The sequence below is a fragment of the Mixophyes fleayi genome, chromosome 6 (assembly GCF_038048845.1).
Source record: "Mixophyes fleayi isolate aMixFle1 chromosome 6, aMixFle1.hap1, whole genome shotgun sequence".
Classification (NCBI taxonomy): domain Eukaryota; kingdom Metazoa; phylum Chordata; class Amphibia; order Anura; family Limnodynastidae; genus Mixophyes; species Mixophyes fleayi.
In genome coordinates, this window is record NC_134407.1 from 173,459,412 (window position 1) to 173,479,298 (window position 19,887).

General features: G+C 40.9%; 1 protein-coding gene across 1 annotated transcript; it reads left to right on the plus strand.

The window, feature by feature from the left end:
- Positions 1-8,442: 8,442 nt before the first annotated feature.
- Positions 8,443-19,078, plus strand: LOC142094788 (progranulin-like). Its single transcript, XM_075177295.1, has 11 exons — positions 8,443-8,537; positions 11,171-11,312; positions 11,532-11,657; positions 12,259-12,337; positions 12,410-12,519; positions 12,803-12,938; positions 13,602-13,696; positions 13,808-13,871; positions 14,847-14,944; positions 18,482-18,700; positions 18,847-19,078. Exons 2-11 carry the CDS (start codon positions 11,172-11,174, stop codon positions 18,976-18,978), a joined length of 1,200 nt encoding a protein of 399 aa, XP_075033396.1. The 5' UTR covers positions 8,443-8,537; position 11,171; the 3' UTR covers positions 18,979-19,078.
- Positions 19,079-19,887: the final 809 nt, after the last annotated feature.

The window sequence follows — 19,887 nt, forward strand, 5'->3', positions numbered from 1 at the left end:
TACTTTGGGTCTTTAGATTCCTTGATGGAATATGAATACTCTGATCGTGAAGATACTGAAGAACCTGGACTTTAATATAGATGTAGTGGAAATACTTCTTAATATATTAACAAGACCACAGAGATACAGGACATGCCCGTTCCAACATCTTTACAAGATGTCTTATTTGGGAATCACCAGAATAAGCAGTGAGTTTTTATAGTGCACCAGGTCATTAAAGATCTTATAAATAAAGAATAGGAGCAGCTGGATAAGTGTCAGTCCAGTCCTAAGAGACTTGATCATGCGCATCCCTTCCAAGATAGAGAAGCTTCCAAGTGGGATTCAATGCCTAAGTTTTATGTTGTTGTAACTGTAAATCTCTCAGCTAAGACTACTTGTCACAATCTGCCTCCTGCAGCTGCTGTCTGCCAGGTACAATGTTGGACTTTTGCCTTTGTGTGTATCCAGTCTGCAGTACCACTGATCCACTAAAGGCTCCACTGTGGTACTTTGACATCTCTCCTACCTGCCAGAGCTAGGCTCATTACTCCAGCACCTCTCCCTGTCCTACATAAACCTGCCTGTTCTAGCCGCATTTGCAAGTTCATCTGTTGCCATTATCTGTGCTGCTTTTCCTGTATGTTATCCTGATTGTTCACCTGGTACTGACCTCTGCTCGTCCCTCCAATTTGGCACCTGTTCCTGTGACCCCTGATTCATCTTTAATTGTGACACTGCACCTGCTTCTCCCTAGTATCGTGGTCTGTCTCTGATCCCTGGCTTGTTTGACCCTTCTGTGTCACTGTGTATGCAGTGTATTGCTTATCCAGCTACCTGCGGTGCTTCGTGTCTCCTGTGTCATGACACCCGTGACTCCTCCGCTGCCTCTTGCCTCTTGAATTATTCAGGTATCCTGATAATCGTGATTTCACCTGCCTCTCCGCCCTCTATCAGACTTGTCTTTTGGCCTCTCAGTACCGACTCTTGAACTATATTATTGTCATTATCTGCATCTGTTTTTACTGAGTTCTCTTGCTATTATTGCCTTACCCTACCGAATTGCATCCTGAAACCTGTGTACCGGTGTTTAATAAAAACTACTTCGTTCACTATGCTTTCTCAGTGGTCATATATTGGAAATCCTGACACTACTGTTCCGTTGGAGGATGGAAGTCCATTAAATGATCTAATGCACAAAAATGGGAGAAATGTTTTAAGAAACATTAACTTAAAACAAGCACTGCAAATAACGCTGCAATGTCAGTAGCTTGGTCTCCAGAGCACTTCGAAATTGAACTGACACTTTGTATAATGATGTCCAGGAAACAAGTAATAGAGAGTCTTTACTCAAGAATATTGCTGTGATGAAAGGCATCATTAGACTCCATCACACTCTCCGCTAGGAATGTGGCTTTGGCAGTGGTAGACAGAAGAGCCCACTGACTGCATTATTGGACTGCAGATCTGCAGTCAAACAAATCGTCTGGCTATGCTTCCCTTTGAAGGGCACTTTTATCTTTGGCGATAGTTCTAGTTGATGTTTTCAGAAAGTCACAGGCCGAAGGTCTTTTTCTTCTTCTTTGTCCTGGCAGCATTTTAAGCAAGTCCACAATTATCATCTTAGCAAACAGTGTTCCAAACAATATAGAGCATATGCTTTTAAACATCCTATTTGTTTCTTCAGAGGTAAAGAACGAAAGCCTGTGCTGTGATTTCCAATGACACATTGCTGATGGGACCTCCAGTGAGTCTAATGAGTGGCAGGATTTTGAGTTACGCAGACACTCACTACTCAGAATCGCTGGTTTCAGGGCATTATCAACAGGGAAAACAAAATAGAATTCCAGAGGTACCCAGGCACTATTTTTGTAAAAAAAAAAAAAAATGTTTCCTCCCAAGTTTAGCTGCAAGACTTGCAACAGTCTACAGGCGTTAATGGAACAGCGGATTATTTCTCTAGTTTCCCCCAAACTTTTCCTAAGCGTCAGTGCTTAGTTGCAGTGTAATCTTTACACTGCTCAAATAGGAATGCTCCTGTAGTAGTGATATTTAAAATAAGGGAAAATAATCTCTATATGAAATGATTGTAGCAGAGGTTGCATGATAAATTTCCAGATCAGTTAGAAATTCACAGAACAGCTCCAGTTATTCTTATATGTCGGGTAGAAAATCAGACACACGATAGCAATTACAGACTTGCTCACCAGCTGTGGATGGAGCCGACGTGGCTAACTTGCAGGGCCGGGGGTGCGCCTGGGTGCGCTTGCTGAAATGTCTCCATTAAGGAAAGCACAATAGTATACTGTTCCCTCTATAATAGTGTCTTCTCCAAACGGGTGGGGTACGGATTATTGATGACCACAATTCTGACATCCTTCATCCCTACAAAAAAAAATGTTTGCACCAAAGAATGATGTAATACAAGCAGACTTGCCTGAAAGCCGAAGATGCAGATGTCTGATGGCACCGCAGGCTGAAAGGCAGTGATTCCGAATGGACAGCTCTCCGGCACTTGATTGTGAGGTGTAAGCGACTTAGATGAATGTTAATTTAAAGCGGCAATATCTGGACCCCACAGGCTAAGTGTTGAAACACTATTACACTATTAATTAATAAACACTTTGTGACAATCACACCTAGAGATTCAGAAGGAGAAATTATACTACATATCATTAAAGGAGCTTCCCTCTGCTTTGTGAATTATTAAGTGAATTTGTTAATAAATGTTAAAAGAGCAGATACATTCAGAACATTAATATCACCCCTATAACATCTGGGGCTCTCTGTGCAGAATTTCTCTATTTTTTTTTTAATACCTTCGACCTTGTTACTACAATCTCAATTCATCTTACCAGAACAAAGGAATACAGAAAGAAGAATCAACTGATTTTTCTTCTTGTGGGTGTGCATTAAGGGCACACTCCATCCAAAGACACTCTCACAAGATGGATCCGAGAAGTCATTAGACAGGGCTATAGGGGGAATGGGCATGTGGTGACTAAAATTCTGGGAGCGCATACCATAAGGGTGATGGCAAGCTCTTGGGCATGCAGGACTCAAGCCATGATCTCTGCAGAGCCGCAAGGTGGTCATTACTTCACACCTTTCCTAGGCTTTATCTACTGGATGTATCCTCTGCTGCTGATGCCCTCTTTAGAAGGGAGATACTTCAGGCCATAGAACAATAAAGTCTAATATGCATTATTATATTTATGTTGCATTATCTAAGAACCCACACTATGTTAGTACTGCTTGGGTACACACCATTGTTAGAGCTAACATGGAATCTGAGGAGGAATTTACTGTTTTGTTTCCTTGAAGTCTCCATGAACGCCTCAATATTCCCACCTGTGTTGTCTGTTATGATTTTCAGACATAGCTTGGGAAGTTACTTGAAGATGACTAAGGAAAGAGGAGTCAGACTATATACCTTCTGGAGGTGTTTCCTTTTCCCGTCTTTGGCTCCCTCAAAGAAGTTAACCCATTGTTAGGGCTCACATATAGTCTTCTAGGAAATTAAATTAACAGTAAATATATTTTGCTTATTTTGACCTGGAATCTGAAACTTTCCAGGACTATGATAAACTTAATGCCGGCGTCATTGCTCCCTTTAGTGTCACTGCATTCTATTCGGGTTCAGGGTGTGCACCAATGGACATACCTGTCATAAAGCTCCCACTCGCCCAGATGTATATCCTAATTTATCTCATCAAGTGGTTGCAGCAACAGATCTTGTCAGCTCCTGAGATGGTAGAAGGTGTTGTTATAGATGTGTACCTTACCTGAGAAACCTCTGAATTTTGATGACGTGGGTAAACCATGGAAGCCCCCATACTGCAGACAATCTTGTGGAAATGGCGGAGAGATATACTGCATCTAGGCAATTGCACCACGCACTGAGATGGATGGTAACTTTTAGCCAGGGACACAAACACATGCAAGTGGCCTGGGGTTTTCTACCAGCGTGCTGTAAATGAAGAATGGGAATGAAAATAAACATGTCTAATCTGGGTGCGGAAACATATGAAAAATTGTTATGCCAAAAAGCTATAATCAAATACAACATCTACCAGGCCCATCTGACAAGCAGAGACTATTCTAGTGACTTCTATAAAATACAGAGAGTATTACAGTGACCGCTATACAATACAGAGATCATTACAGTGACCTTTATACTATACTATACAGAGAGCATTCCTCAACTATCCTAGAGTAGCCCCAGCAATGTGAATTAATGCAATGCTTCATTATGCATCGCTGAAATTTGTCAATATTTTAGTACATTACACTATTTTGCACTATTTTAGTACATAGACCCCATAGTCTCTAACTCAAGGGGATTTCTGTGTGTAATCCCCCCGGCCCCCTCCCCATTTTCTGTAGCATCCATTCTCCCCTCCCCATTTTCTGTAGCATTCATTCTCCTGCTCCCCATTTTCTGTAGCATCCACTCCCCCTTCCCTTGTTTACTGTAGTATTCACTCTCCAACCCCCAGTTCTCTGTTGCATAGTTCTCTACCCCCCCATGTTCTCTGTAGCATCCTTCTCTACCCCCCACTGTTCTCTGTAGCATCCTTCTCTACCCCCCCATGTTCTCTATAGCATCCTTCTCTCTCATCCTCCCCTCACTACCCCTCAACCGTTTTTTGTACCATCCACTTTTTGTACTCACCTTCACTTCTTCACTTTTCTTCCTTTCTGTTCTTGTCCGTCTCTTGTTTCTTGCTTCTTACCTCTGTCTTCACTTCTGCCTGACTCCTGTCGGCTCCTCTACACTGATAGCGTTGTGACGTCACAACGCTGCCAGATGCCGGGAGCCAAGTGCTGGGCAGATTTGAAAATGCGGTGCTGCTACAGTGCAGCACCTCTTAGGTCTGCAGAAACTCTATATTGCGGGCGGGCAATCTACTCTGGGCAATCGCGCCGCCCGCATAAACTTACCTAATTCTTACATTTTTTTTAACAATCATTATCTAATCGGCCACAGTGCCGTCCCCAGAGGCCGGTGCCCTAGGCAGCGGCCTAAGACTGCCTAATTGGGGGCACCGGCCCTGAGCACACGCAACAGCATTAAATTCAAGCTTTGGACATCTCTAAGGTACGTGTTTTCTGTTGTATCACTTTCACCAGCTACAGGTCTGGTGTAAGTGCTGAGTGATAGCGATTTTTTAATGCTTTTTCATTTATGACCATATTATTAATAGTTGAGAATAATTAAATACTTTTTTTGTGCATTCTCCTGGGACTTTATACTTCACATATGTATTGAATGTAACCTTCAGTGTTTCGTCTGTGAGAAAGCGTACATAGAAGCGTATTCAACAAGAGGTGCTTCTTCAGATCCACTTGTAGTTGAATACAGACGTGTCTGATTTACATGCATTTAAAAAAAATGCAAATTATGTTCATTTTGCGTTCCTTGATGAATCAGACACATGATGTACTAATTTTCTTGGTACTAGTGAATATTTTAAGGTGCAAAATTCTAGAAAACTTAAACCATTCATCCTTAGTATTAAAAAGATCTCCATTATTAGATGGATCAAATCCATGTCCTTTACCAAGTACAGTTCAGTGTCAGTTAGGGAATGTGGCAAGACGTTGATTACCAAACTCTCTTGTTCCGTTATCTTTTCTTCCCTTTGTTGGTTTCAGGTTTCTGTAAATATCTCTCTGCTACGTTGCCCATGTCTCTCAATGTACTCTCCAAAATCTCATCAGATAACTTCTCAGTAGTGGATTTATTTCTGATAACAATGTCTCACTTATTTTTTATTGTCACTTATCACAGTAATGAAAAATGGCGTATCAACAAAATTTATCTGTCAGGCGTCGTCCCGCTGTCTCTTCAGGACGGTCGCCTGCTTCTCCCCCTCGCGCGTCTGGTGCGGAACTTCCGGCCGCCCGGCGCGGCCGTCTGCGCGGCCCGTTGCTAGGCAATGGGACGCTACTCAAGACTCACGGCGGCAGCTGAGAACAGTGCCGCCACCCCCTGCTGTCTCATTGGCTCCTCAGCCTTTATAAGGAGCTTCCTATGTGCACACCTGTGCCAGAGTATCAGGTCTATCCTACCTCCAGCATTTCCTGTGTTTGCAGTTCTTAGCCTTGTTCCTGACCTCTTCTGTTTGCCTTTGACCCTTCTGACCAGGACCGTTTTGACCACCCTTTTGGATCTCCCTATTGTACTGCGCTTCCAGACGTTACCAACCCGGCTTGTCTCACCATCCCTCCGGATATTCCTTCTGTACTTCTATTTACCAGCACAGTTACCGACCCGGCCAGTCTGACATTCTCCTCGTACCTCGCTATTCAACTCGTGGAAGGACCGCGACATGCGTGTTCCTGCAGCGGAGTCCATACCTCCTTGCGGGAGTCCCTGGTGAATACCAGGGGCACGTTAGATTCCGCACCTTCCTCTGGGTAGTGCCAACGATGGCAGGTACGCAACGTATAAGTCGTGACATTATCAAGAATATAACGCTGAGGCTATCCTGGCCCCAAAGTTGTAAGGGTTGACTTACTGCTTTGAAGGACCAGTCTCTGTGGCTATGCGCAGGAGAGAGCTGCCTAGCGCATGCGCTTTGGACCTGAATTCCAGAAGTACTAGAGAAAAAGTACCTTCTTTTCCTCTAGTAAATTCTCTGTAACTTACATGTATAAGCAAGTTAGCTTTTGTGACATAATCACAGCCACTACATTGGATGGCCAAGTCCCCACTGGCACACTTTGGTACCCATGGGGAGCTTTTAAAAATGTTGTGAAGTACAGCATAACTGCAAAGAATAAATCATTTTTTCAATGGTTTAGGGAAAAAGGAATGGGAGCTAGCGTTTCAGAAGCACTAGACATATCCCAGGGTTTTGACCACGCCTCCATCATGATACAATCACACCCCATCATGAGTCTTTAACTTTGCTTTAATGCACAGTCCACAAAAGTAGGTGTATCTGCAATACAAAATAAGTATACAACTTAAAAGCTGAAAACATTGCAAAAAGTAACAGAAAAAGCCATTTTTTTATTTCTTGCACCATTGCGTGTTTTGTTTTTAACATTTATGCAGGAGTCCATTTAAGGTTAAATTTGACCTTAGTAATGCACTTGTGTCATTTCTTCAATTAAAATCATTACATGAAAACATGGTCAAAAACACTACTCGTTCTTAATTTAAATCTGGCTTCATCCCCCACACCAATTCTTACATTCTTTGTAACTCATTTAATTTTTATTAAAATTAGAACTTTATAGCGGAATGGAGACATGAACGGGCGCTATTGAGGGCAAAGACGTAAAAGTGGAAGGGGGCTACCACATCTGTGCCTGTTGCCATCCTTGTCTTTCCTATTCGCTTATCCCTAAGCGCCCACCCAATGATGACTTATTGTCTTCAGCTTTTACCATGGGAATGCATCAAGAATAAAACCTTACTAAATTTTCCTTTCATGATTTCTCTTTTACTCTGGAGAACAAATATTCTCTTATATTTTAAAATGTTTTTCAATGTATATCTCTCCCTGTCACCATTTTGCACCCCCAAAAATCTTGCACCCCCCCCCCCAAAAAAAAAGCTTTGCAACCTAAGCTACAGCCTAGACAGCCTATTAAATAATGAGGAGTTGCTGATAGTGCGCCAATCTACTTTGGTCCAGCTTTGAGAAAAGTGGTATGAACACCAAGGCATGAAATGTCAGCGTCAGCTCTTGGGTAGCAACATTTGTGTGCTCTTACATTTTATTGCAACTGACAAGTTTTTGGAGGAAGTGTTTAATAAGGAGTGGATTTTATTAAAAGATGGTCATGGTTATACCAACGATATTGAACTGTTTTGATGCACATATGACGGTCCATTGTCTACCTGTTTCTAAATTTGCGTATGCAGTGACCGCTTTTTTACATTTCCACTCCCCGAGCCCGGAGATAGAGGGAGTCTGAGCTAGCACCGTGAGCAGAAGGCTGGGGCACCTCTCCTGATAGGTCATGAAGCCACAGTATCCAGTTGTTCACCCACACCACCAACACCTGCAAGAAGGGGGCAAGCCGCTAATATTTAGAGGCTCTTTATATATGTTCTATACATTCATTGCACAAATGCACTTTTCTTTTCCAAGACTGTGTGAAACTTGTATTTCTAACATTTGGCTTGCTATGATTATGTTGATAATATCATCACAGTTATAATCACAATGAATTAATTAATCAATCATTCTACTCATATTGATGTATATAGAACATAAATAGAAAAAGCAAACTATCAGCCTGGGTGTAGGTTTGCTGTTATGTAATCAAAGTAGAAATGCACTGGAACAAATTTTAGATATTTTGGCTGTGGTTTTCTTGTAAGAGGAAATAAAAACTAGAAATACTATGGTTTCAGTAGATTACCAGAACCTGTGGGCGTACTCCAGTTATAGTTACAGACAACAGAGTAGTGCATGACTAAGAAGCCCTGAGAACCGCAAGCTAATTAACCAATAAGAGTTAAGAGTAGGCTGAGCTTTGTAAATAAAATGAGGTAAATTGGCGAAATTGAAATAAACTGAAGCTCAGGCTGACAGGTGAGGATTGGTTGGGTGACTTGTGCTGGCTGTGAACAAGGCAGTTGTCATTGTGTAATGTTTGTGTTTATTCTGCTACTTACAGTATATATTTATGCATGTATTATACTATTATGTCTGTAAAACAAAGTAGGTTAAGTTTTATTATCTTCATCGTGAAATCTTTTATTTTCTGTATGTTACCTGCAGTATATATTGTTTTTATTTTTTATTTATATTAAAAATATTTTACCAGGAAGAAACACATTAATAGTCAAATCTTGTTTTCAAGTATGTTCCTTTTATGCAATTGTGTCCAGGTTACAGACAGAACGCATTAAGCATTACAATCATAAAGATGAACATGGAGACATAAGTTTTGAGCATGCGTAGTGCAGCTCAGAAGGGTCTTGCATTCTGCATTTATGAGAGCAGAGCAGGGGCCTCAGGGGGTAAAGGGCCTCAAAAAGGGGTAGACCTGGTAATGCACCCCTGCACCCCCTATTGATACGCCCCTGTGCAGGGCCTGTTCAGGTATTTGGGTAATTTGTCCTCAAAGTTTTTATAGGATATACAGGCAAAATGTGCTGACATCTGGACTATAGGATCAGCTAACCTAGATCTGATAACATCACAAGGTGAGGTTTGTAGTTACACAGCAAAATAAAAGAGCAGATTGCCACGTAAAGTGTATCAAGGTGAATTTAGGAGACTGCACCATGAACTGTATAACCATAATCTATAACAGGTATTAGCGTCAGTTGTGCAATGCTGGTCATAGGAGTTAGGCAGGCTTTGGAATTACCTTGAGTATGCTAACATTGCAGCTTTGTTTTCATAATTTTTCTGTGTAATGTCTGTGTAATTCTAGACACTGTTGCCTGTGACGTTGCATATTTTATATATCTCTAGACTACAGCAACTTTTGTTACTATTGTTGTGGAATGTTAACATATATATCCCATACTTGCCTACTCTCCCGGAATTTCTGGGAGGCTCCCGAATTTCGGGCAGTCCTCCTGCAATCCCGGAAGAGTAGGCAACCCTCCCGGACACTAAAAAATTAAGCCCCGATTTTTCGCTATTGAATGCCTGCGAATTTAGGCATTTTATAGTGGGGCGTGGCTGTGGTAACGCAAAGACGTCCCCACGCCCCCTCATACACCTGTCACGTGACCTGTCCTCCTGGAGGACAGTCACAAAGTCATCAACTATGATATATTCTGCATGTTCAATGTATGTGTACTCAATTTATTTTATTATCTGCAGCTAGTTTACTTATTTGTCTCCAGAATAGTCTCAGTGGGGAACAATGGTAAGTGAGCTAGCTACTATAGTATGTGCCAGTAACAATTTCCATCTCCTTACAATTATCTAATACAAACTTTACTTGTAAAGGTAACAACTAATGAAAATAGAAAAGTGGATTAAAAAAGTAAAATAAATGTAAGCTATTAATCAGCTTTGTGTTAATGTTACTATTTCTCATATGTCCCCACCCAACACTGAGTGGCACAGACCTCCCAACATTCCCACCAATCGGAAACAATGTTCTACAAGCCAAAAAATCCTACGCGCTTAAATATATATTTATAGTCAGCTCCTTACTGTGGGGGAGTACCACCTCCCTCAATATAATATCAAACAAAATTAAACAAAAAAAGCGCAAAGTAATATATATTATTTTGTAAATATTAAGCAAATTAATTATAAAGAAAGATGAATATTGTGCAAAAAAAAATAGGCTCCTAACTATAAAAAAAAAAACTTCTATTATAGGTATCCAAAACCATCTACAAATTTGTAAAATACCTCTAACATACAAATGTGAGGACAAAAAATACATGTATGGGGAATATAATCACTAAATAATTAACATTTACTCTGAAATCAAGGCCATTGAAATCTCACATGGGGAGAAAACGACTATGTACATTCCAAATACAACACAAGTATATATACCATACTTGCCAACTCTCCTGGAATGTCCGGGAGACTCCTGATTTTCCGGGTAGGTCTCTCAGACTCCTGGGAGAGGAGGCCATTTGCCCGCATCCTGCCCACTTCACTAGGAAGAGGAGCCTCCATGACACAATCTGCAGTGAATCGCGTTATTTTCGCACCCAGAGCCAAAATGGTGCAACGCTGCACTCCATCCCCTTCCGTCTTCACCCTTCCCCTCCCCTCTGGGATCTCCCAGAGTGAAAGAGTAAAAAGTTGATATAGATAGATGGATAGACAGACAGAGAGACAGATAATATAATTAAACACACACACACACCGCTCTCTGCAAAATATCTAATCCTTTGTGCAGAGAATCTAAATGTAACTGTTTCCACCTTAAGGGCTCCTGCACATCATCTGCTTTATTTTTACTTTGTTGCACTGCTAAACACATACAAGCACACTCAAAACATCCTAAGGCTATGTTTAGTATGTTACACAACCTATTTATCATGTCTTAACGTGAGCTATCAGTACAATACATTTTAATGGTAAAGTGAAATTAATGAAAGTGCATGGAAAACATGTCATATGTGTTTGCAGCTCATCTTGTCAATGGGGGGAAATAAACAAAAACTCTTATTTAATTTACAAATACCCCTTATATCTCCTAGCTAACCAGATCATGATGTTCTGTTTTGTCACTGCAGGATGGCTCCCCCTTGGCATCTCTTGCTGTTGGTCGCTTCAGTTGGTGCAGCTCGGTGTCCTGATGGCACCACATGCAGTGAGAAGACTCTGTGCTGTGAGCTACCTGGTGGTAATGGATATGGCTGTTGTCCAGAGGGAGAGGTAAGTCAGGAGGATTACAGGACCAGAAGTCATGTTGGTAATTCTACCTTAAACTCACTTGTGCTACCAAAGTCTAGAGCTCCAACATGTCGTCAGAGTTTGCAAATCAGAAAACATTGTCATAACATCTTGTAAGAGGCCGATTTACATGACATAGGATGTTGTCCTTTTTACAATAATATGGATTATGAGGGTGAGCACATTTTTCATCTCATGCAGGTTGTGTCGCGTTCCCTTCCCATGATAACATCTGAGATTTCCTGCACTGACCGGACAGGCTGTCCTGAGGAATATTCCTGTGTGAGCACCCCCCAGGGTGGATCAGCTTGCTGCCCTATAGCCCAGGTACTTTGACTACCGTAGATTCAACCTCTTGGTGAGGTGGATGGAATTTGGAGGTGGATGGTTTTGCTGTGCAGAGTAATAAGGTTATGCTTATTTTATCAGATGCATTTACTGTAGTTTATAAGTATTCTGGTAAGACTGAAGATGAATAGGCAGTCGGTGGGTTATTGCAGCATTTATCAACAGTCTTCTCAAATACATCCCAACAGGTCATGTTTTCCAATTTGCAAGAATGGCACTATAAATTATTAAATTGAGCTACTAACATTTTCAAAGCTGTCCCTTATACATTGATAGAGCATATATGAAATTATATTTACACTTGCAGTGTAGTAGTGCAAACTATTCTGTCAGCAGACATTTTTTGCCGAGCCTGGCTGTAGTGTCCCTCATTAGGCTTACTCTGAGCTATGTGTAGCAAAATGTCTACACAGAACACAAAATGGCCCAATATTTTGCGCAATTGGCATTAGATGTGGCACACTAATATGATGTTGGGTTTACTAGTAGATTGATTTGGGTGGTTTATAATGAATGAGATCTAGAGGTTATTAATCTGAATAAGGATAAACCATTTCACTCTCATTTACTCCTCCCTTAGGGAACCTCATGCCAAGATGGACACCACTGCTGTCACTCAGGCAGTCATTGTTCTGAAGACGGACATTACTGTATCCCAGGTGAGAAATATCCCAATTACTCATTCCCATATGATCCCAACACATGCAATTCACACCCTGCTTGTCCTTCAGCTGCCAATCTGTCTGCTGTACTCTGCCCTGATGGAAGATCAGAATGCCCAAGTGATACCTCGTGCTGCCAGATGGCTGACCAGAGCTGGGGGTGCTGTCCCCTACCACAGGTAAGGTGAAGGGCAGCTAAACCCCTTCCATTAGGCAGAGGCCTGTATCACTTGCTGGATTAGGTGTATTTAAAATTTAAATGTTTGGAAATCAGGTGTGCAGAGAATCTACTTTGTGAACAGAGTGTACTACTTGTTATACGTCCTGACAATTGTCTGTACAGAATCTGCACAAACAAACTTGCATGTTATAGGTTTATTATTCTTTAAATGGATACTTTTGTCTACCTGTATTTTTTGGTTGTTTTTGTCTGTAATTTTAATTTTGGCCTGGTCTCTATAGGCAACTTGCTGTGATGATCACTTGCATTGCTGCCCTCTTAACGCTGTATGTGATCTGGAAAATGGTAGATGTCTCTTTGAAAATGGGCACGTTCCTTTGTCAAAAAAATTTCCTGCCCGGATGAAACTGCTTCCCTGTGAGTGCTATGAACTGGTCTGTGTACTATTTGCATCTTTTCCGTTCTGCTGGTTGCAAGTCCTTTTCCTGTTCTAGGTATCTTGCGTAGTAGCCTTCACTCTGTAAAATGTTCCTGTTTGCACTGAATGCAGCAACTTTGTAGGAACTAGTGATCACTGATACAAAAGGCACTAAGTGAATTAATTAGCTGCATTCTCATTAATATACTTGCCTCAAGTAATAATCTGTCTTGCATTAGAATCATGACAAAAACTGTCTTCACAAGAGTCACGCACTGCTAATCTCACATGTTGATATCTTGCTCATTCACTCACCTAGCCTTCTACAGTATTTCTGTAAGTATAGCCAGACGTTATTCCAAGTATTTTTAGAAGCACAAAACATTTTATTATATTATATATTTCTGGGTGGTTGGCTGACTTTTTGTCCTTGTAGAAGGCATCCTGGAGAGGCAGGACCAGAGGGCAGATTAGTGAATTTTTCACACTCAGGCTGGGGGATGTATAGTGTCTCTCTGCATGTTGATAAATAAGCGAGAGCCAGTGACTGCTTGTGACTCTCAGTCAGCAACAACAGGGAATGCTGATGTGAAAACTCTTAATTCTGTAAAGTATTGTTTGCCCTCCGTTGTCTGATGTTCCGAAATCTCATTTATCTGCAGCAACTGTTAAATGTGAAGATGCAACAGTTTGCCCTGGCACGTCTACCTGCTGCCGCTTGACTTCTGGAGAGTGGGGCTGCTGTCCATTTGAAAAGGTTCGGTGCTAATAAAACGTTGTTATATGAAGTGGTGATTTGGTGGGATGTCTGTGGTTTTGTGTGGGTTATTTTTGATAATGGAGTCCTAATGTCTAATCCTCTCACTAGGTGAGCAAACACAAGGTGCTAACAGTCCCATGGTACAAGAAAATGGCAGCTCTGAAATACGATGGTAAGTTCATATGCATGTTTTGGGTTTATACAGTGGGATAAGAGTACCATGCTCCCTGGCTTTACCTAAAATGGAAAAACAAGACTGACATTTTAACCAGGAAAATATTGTCTGGCTGCTTTTAATGAGCTCTTCTTTTGAAAATGCCCATTGCATTTCATACCTCCTAGCAGTTAAACTTGGAATAGTGTAGACAGCCTCCAAAAACAGGGTCTGTTCACAGAGAGTGGCGCAGAATCAGTTCACTCCAAATTGTTATTGTAAAAATTGATGAAAAATGAATAAAATTCCATAAATCATTTAGTTAGTTTCAATATGAAACAAAGGTCGTTATATTAACCTCTAATTATAATTGATGTTAAAATGTTTACTGAGCAGATAAGCACCGTAGGATGAGTCCTGGCTACCTGCTTGCAACCTCCCACATAAATGTCTTTATCCAAAGATAAAAACTAAAAACAGAAAGTTTATATAGGTTACATAAAATCTATAAACATTTCTGGGATTTGCTCAATAAGTAAGACGGCTATAGGGCGTACATTAAGTGCATAGCCTACTTACCTGCTCTCCCGGAATTTCCGTGAGGCTCCGGAATTACTGGGAAGAGTAGGCAACCCTCTGATCCAGATGGAGGTGGGGCTTAATGACATGTTTCATGTAATTAGGCCCCACCACTTTATTTGCAATGCTGTGAATCCGAACATTATATAGCAGTGGGCAGGGCCACAGTGCGCATAACCCTCACCACACCCACTGTTGCACTTGCCACCTGACCTCCCCTCTATGATCTCTCGGAGGGGAGGTCATAAAAGTTGGCAAGTATGATTAAGTGGAAAACAAATTTGCTAGTTGATAAATAGGAGTCCTAATGACACTTTATGAGTAAACGTTCTAGAAGTCCTGGTTTGTTGTTGACACAATTCACTAATTAAACTGCATTTCCTAATCTAACAGGCAACTGTTCTAAATTTTCAGGTGGTAATTTGAAATGTGGTGACTCCAGCTTCTGTCCTGATAAGACCACTTGCTGCCAACTTCCATCTGGGGATTGGGGATGCTGCCCCATTGAACAGGTAACAATACACAAAAGGTGGTGCCTAAGGTTTGCCTGGTTCCATCTGATTCAAGGGCCAATAATCTGCACCAGTAATAGCAATAGGAATCATGGCCACCACCTGCTTTACACATTTCAAGGCCGTTTAGATAGCTCTGCAGCTCTGGTAAAGTAGAGTTTTAAACTTTACTTCATTGGTTCCAGACATACAGGAACAGTTGCAAGTAAAAGGTGTTTCAGAAAAATGCCAGTTATGAATGTACACAGGATAACAGTTACAATCCATACAATTCAATGAGTTTGATGAATCCAAGACAATTTTCCAAGACGGTCTTTATGCCCCTACAACAGATTCACAGTTAGATTATCTGTCAGCATTATCAGCACGTTGCCTCAATGTTGCCTTAGGGATCCTGTATCCCCAGTGGGGCCAAGAACAGGAGAATTATTTTCCCACAGAGCTAACAATTACATGCAACTCAGATGGGGATGGTTATTAGGAAGAGATGTATGTTTGTATGTGCGCATCTCTTACAGTTCTTCAGATGCTTTGCTTCCCCCTAAATCTTCGTACTCCGTTCTGTGGGGTTGTGGGTGATAACCACCAGGGGGAACTTGGGGACCCCTTGTACCAACACAGACCTATCAACAAATACCCAGGCCCACACAATGCTGACTGCAATAAACCACCACTGTATATTTACTAATTAGCTACTTAAATAAACTTAAGTGGCCGCAGCATCTAAAGGATAAAAACAATAAACATACAAGGTATTAAATACAATAATATATACTGTATATATGTATGTATATATGCAGGTATTTGGTGAAAATATTTAATATTTGTTACAGGCCTGTTAAAAGAAGACTTACTATACTAAGCAGTACTGCAACAGTTTTCTAAAGTTAATTGATGGTGCACTTCTCGGTGGTAACTCTGACTACTTTAACTAAATAGTACTTTTTGCAACTGTTTGATATTAAAGACTATGTCAGCTTCCAAATGTTGTGATGGTTCTTCTAACCTTCCTCTTTAAAAACACATGAGGTAACACAGCCTATGTGTTTAGTCTCCTTTGGTATATGTGCAGGACAGGCGTTACTTATTTGTAGTGAAGCTGTGTGCAGGAAGGAATATCCAGACTCTTTTACCATCATTGAACTTGGTTGTAGTCATCAGCATACACAGGTAACCCAGGTCCACTGCTCTCTTGGTGAACCTGGTTAGCATTGCTCTTAAAAGACCACAGCAGAAGTCTCTTACTAGGAGCCTCTATATGAGCGATTGGCAACCTGATACACTTCGGGGGCTGCATGGTGCGGTCCTCTAAACTTCAAAAGAGTTGCACATTACCCTTAATCTCGGTAATAAGTTAAAGCAATACATTTAATCAAAGAACGAGACACCCATCTGTAATAACATATCAACACCTATAACACTCTCTGAGGAGTAATTATGTGTGCTTACTTCAGCTGCATCTGACTCTGTTTCTAACTGAAACTTATTCTCCTTCACCTAAGAGCCTCTGTACTCTGGTTTTCCCTTTCTCTCCACACATTTGTCCTTGTCAACTGTCAATTAACTATGCTGAGCTCTCATCATCATCATCATCATCATCATTTATTTATATAGTGCCACTAATTCCGCAGCATTGTACTCTTCATAGTTTTCTCTCTATATGGTTCACTGATTCTGCCTCTAATGATACCATATGATGGCACTTCCTGAAATATATGCTCCCTTTTCAGAATGTCACAATGAGGTACCTCACTCTCACTCTTTTTCTCCTCTCTCCATTTAAAACTCCTTCTCGTCCTGTCACATTCTCCATAATCCAGTACTTCATGCTGGCTCCACCCCTATCACTCCAATGGTCAAGTAGAACTGGCATGCAACCCTCCTTCTTCCCCGAGTGCACGGCATACCTGGAAATTCAGATCCGCCTATTTCTTTTCTATCTCTTGTGAAACCTGTCTGTGGGTCTCGCACATGTGCAGTGCTGTGGCCCGGCCTTAATGATCTCTCTCCACGGTAGTCACCTGGGTGTCATAATTTATTTATATAGCGCCAGCATATTCCATAGCGCTTTACAATTGAAACAAACAGTAATAAAACAATACTGGGTAATACAGACAGACAGAGAGGTAAGAGGGCCCTGCTCACAAGCTTACAATCTATGGGACAAATATCTGATTGGGTACTACATACAGACTCTGCAGTTGGCAGGGGATCCCTTTAGGAATGTTATTTTGGGGGGAAAGGTGGTAATTAGACCATCTATGGCATAGTATGAACAGGTAATTACATTGTCTAGAAGAGCCAGAAACTTAGTTTGTACATTAGTATTTAGGCAACTGGAATATCTGCAAACGAACATGGAAAGTGTCAGTTTCCCCTTTGATAGGCACGTAGCATGGCAGGAGATATACTGCTCTACAGGTCTCCTTCTCCAAGTAGGTATTTCTGACTCCCTTGGACATGTGTGTGTGCATTTAAATAGGGCTAGCAACCCATTTTGGCAGATACTATACACTGTACATAAGCTCCCAAGAGTTGACTAAGCAGTCTGACGCTTTTCTGTTCTTCTGCCTTCAATTCTATATAGGCGTCCTGTTGCCCTGATAAGTGACACTGTTGCCCCAGTGGGTTAACATATCATAGCGCTATCTATGTCTTAGGCCGGTTATCAATCTAATGGCTCATCTAGACACTGATCATTGTATAGTCATCTGAGGTAAAATGTGACAGTCTGACAGCTTTGCTCAGGGTGCCAAATGCTGGGGATGTTGTGCCCTGGAGAAGGAGAGTTACAAGCTTCTGCATTTTAGTCTAAATTGTAGCAAGGATTTTGCAAAATGCATTATTGGACCTTATAAATGATGGTATCCTAATGAAAGAAAGTTAGCAAAATTTGATTGTGTATGTCAAATGATTCCACTTAATCTTCCCTCCTGACTTGACTCAACGACTTTCTTGACTTGACTCAACAACAACCGGCATGATCTACCACCCATTCAGGATTTATTTAACATTTAAGTTTTCTATGAAAGTGAACCAAGGCTCTAGGTCTCTAAGATTGCTTTCCACTGTTATAGAGGAGTTGTCCACACATTTTCTAATATGTATGTATATTTCACATTTTATCTTTAGTCTTGACCTTAACCTTCTAGCAGGTAATTATTAGTTTTGTTTATTATCTACAATTGAGTCTTCCATCTTGGTTCAACCAAAGCAGAGCAGATGAACAAGTATTGTCTGTGCAGGCTAGTTTTCTAGGCTGGCTATTCTCTGAACACTTGTTGGTTGCTAGCAATGTTACATCCAGCTGCTAAACTCACCAGGTACCTTATTTTTACTGATTCCTGGTGCATTAATAGACGGGATACTTATTAACATTGCTTTAGCCAAAGCAATGGCTGCCTCCACTGTTCAGGGGATAAGTGCACTTTAAAATGTTGTATAATTCAGCTATTTTTTATGAAACATTGCAGCTGATGTGACCTCTTCATAAACATGGGACTTATTCATTCTCTCTCTCTCATTCTTAACCTGCAGGCTGTGTGTTGCTCAGACCACCTGCACTGTTGTCCTAGTGGCTACACTTGTGATGGGTCTTCTGGAACATGCAGCAAGCCCCCTGAGGACACTATTGAATCGGCTTCCACACTCCAACCACTGGGCGTTGTCTGGTGCGACTCATCACATTACTGTTCTGATGGTCAGACTTGTTGTGTAGGACATGGTGGACTCTGGATTTGCTGCCCTTATACACAGGTGCGTATTAACAGTTTATGGTTCATAACAGTATGTCTGTTCATAATTATGTGGCCATACTCACATCATATGGGCTGGGTAGTAAGAGAATGTGACAAGCACAGAAAAAGAATGTATAGATATGTAACCACCTTTTTCCCTTGCAGGGTGTATGCTGTCCTGATAGAGTGCACTGTTGTCCATACGGCCACGTGTGTCTAAACTCTGGAACATATTGTAGCCGTTCTGGAAATTTGCGATGGGACCTTGGGTATGGAGAGATCCCTCTTCTGAGATAAACACATGGATTCATCCTCTCAACAAAAATCCTGGGTTAATCTTCACTAATTATTTTAATCCGGTTTGAAGAACATTGAAATAAAGGATTATTCAAACCTATGTTGAAGTTTTGTGGCTCTCTTGGAGGGGGTGGGGCAGAAACACAAGTGTCATGTATTTTTAGAGGTGTCTTTTAACCAAGGAGCCCTATGAACTTGTATAGTTTGTTTACTTCTTAAATATAAGTCTAAATGTGGACATATAAATCATTGTCTATACAATGTCAACAAATATTTAACAGCTTTAAAAACAAGAATGTTTGTTTCTGTCCACAAAAGCACCATTTTCTCTCAGTTGAGAGAAAATGATATGGGGCTGCATCAGCAATTGAAACATTGCTGGATTAAATCACATGCTACTAATCACACATGGGAGTGGTGACTCTTACTGTGTGCAATTAGTTGCATGCAAACTTATTCAATTTGTCTTTGAGACTTGACATTAAGTTATTGATTGATAATAGTACTGTAAAATAATCTCTGTAGCATAATACAATTATTACCTTGCACGTACACATTAATTGTGTTCAAATTCTAATTACAAAAAATATCCACATAACAACATAGGCTCAAAAATCCATATTTCTAATTGCAGTATAAGTTTTAAGTAAAATGTTTGTCAACTAAATACAATAAACAGTATAGATGAAGTAATATGGGGAAAGATTAATACCTACTCAAAAATACACCTCTGTCCAAAAACGTCTATCAGAAAAGGTCCAGACCATATCAGGTTCAAGAACAAACTTTTTTTTACAGCGAGTAAGCTGGTTTATCCAATAGACCACATCTAATGCAGGAGACTTGTAGGCCCCATATATATTATATTGTTTGAACTGAAGAACTTGTCATTACCCAGCACTCATCTGA

Coding starts and splice junctions, on each gene's coding strand:
- LOC142094788 (XM_075177295.1), top strand. CDS start 11,172: ATGGCTCCCCCTTGGCATCTCTTGCTGTTGGTCGCTTCAGTTGGTGCA. Junction 11,658..12,258: donor CTTGCTGCCCTATAGCCCAG/GTACTTTGACTA, acceptor CTCCTCCCTTAG/GGAACCTCATGCCAAGATGG. Junction 12,338..12,409: donor CGGACATTACTGTATCCCAG/GTGAGAAATATC, acceptor CTTGTCCTTCAG/CTGCCAATCTGTCTGCTGTA.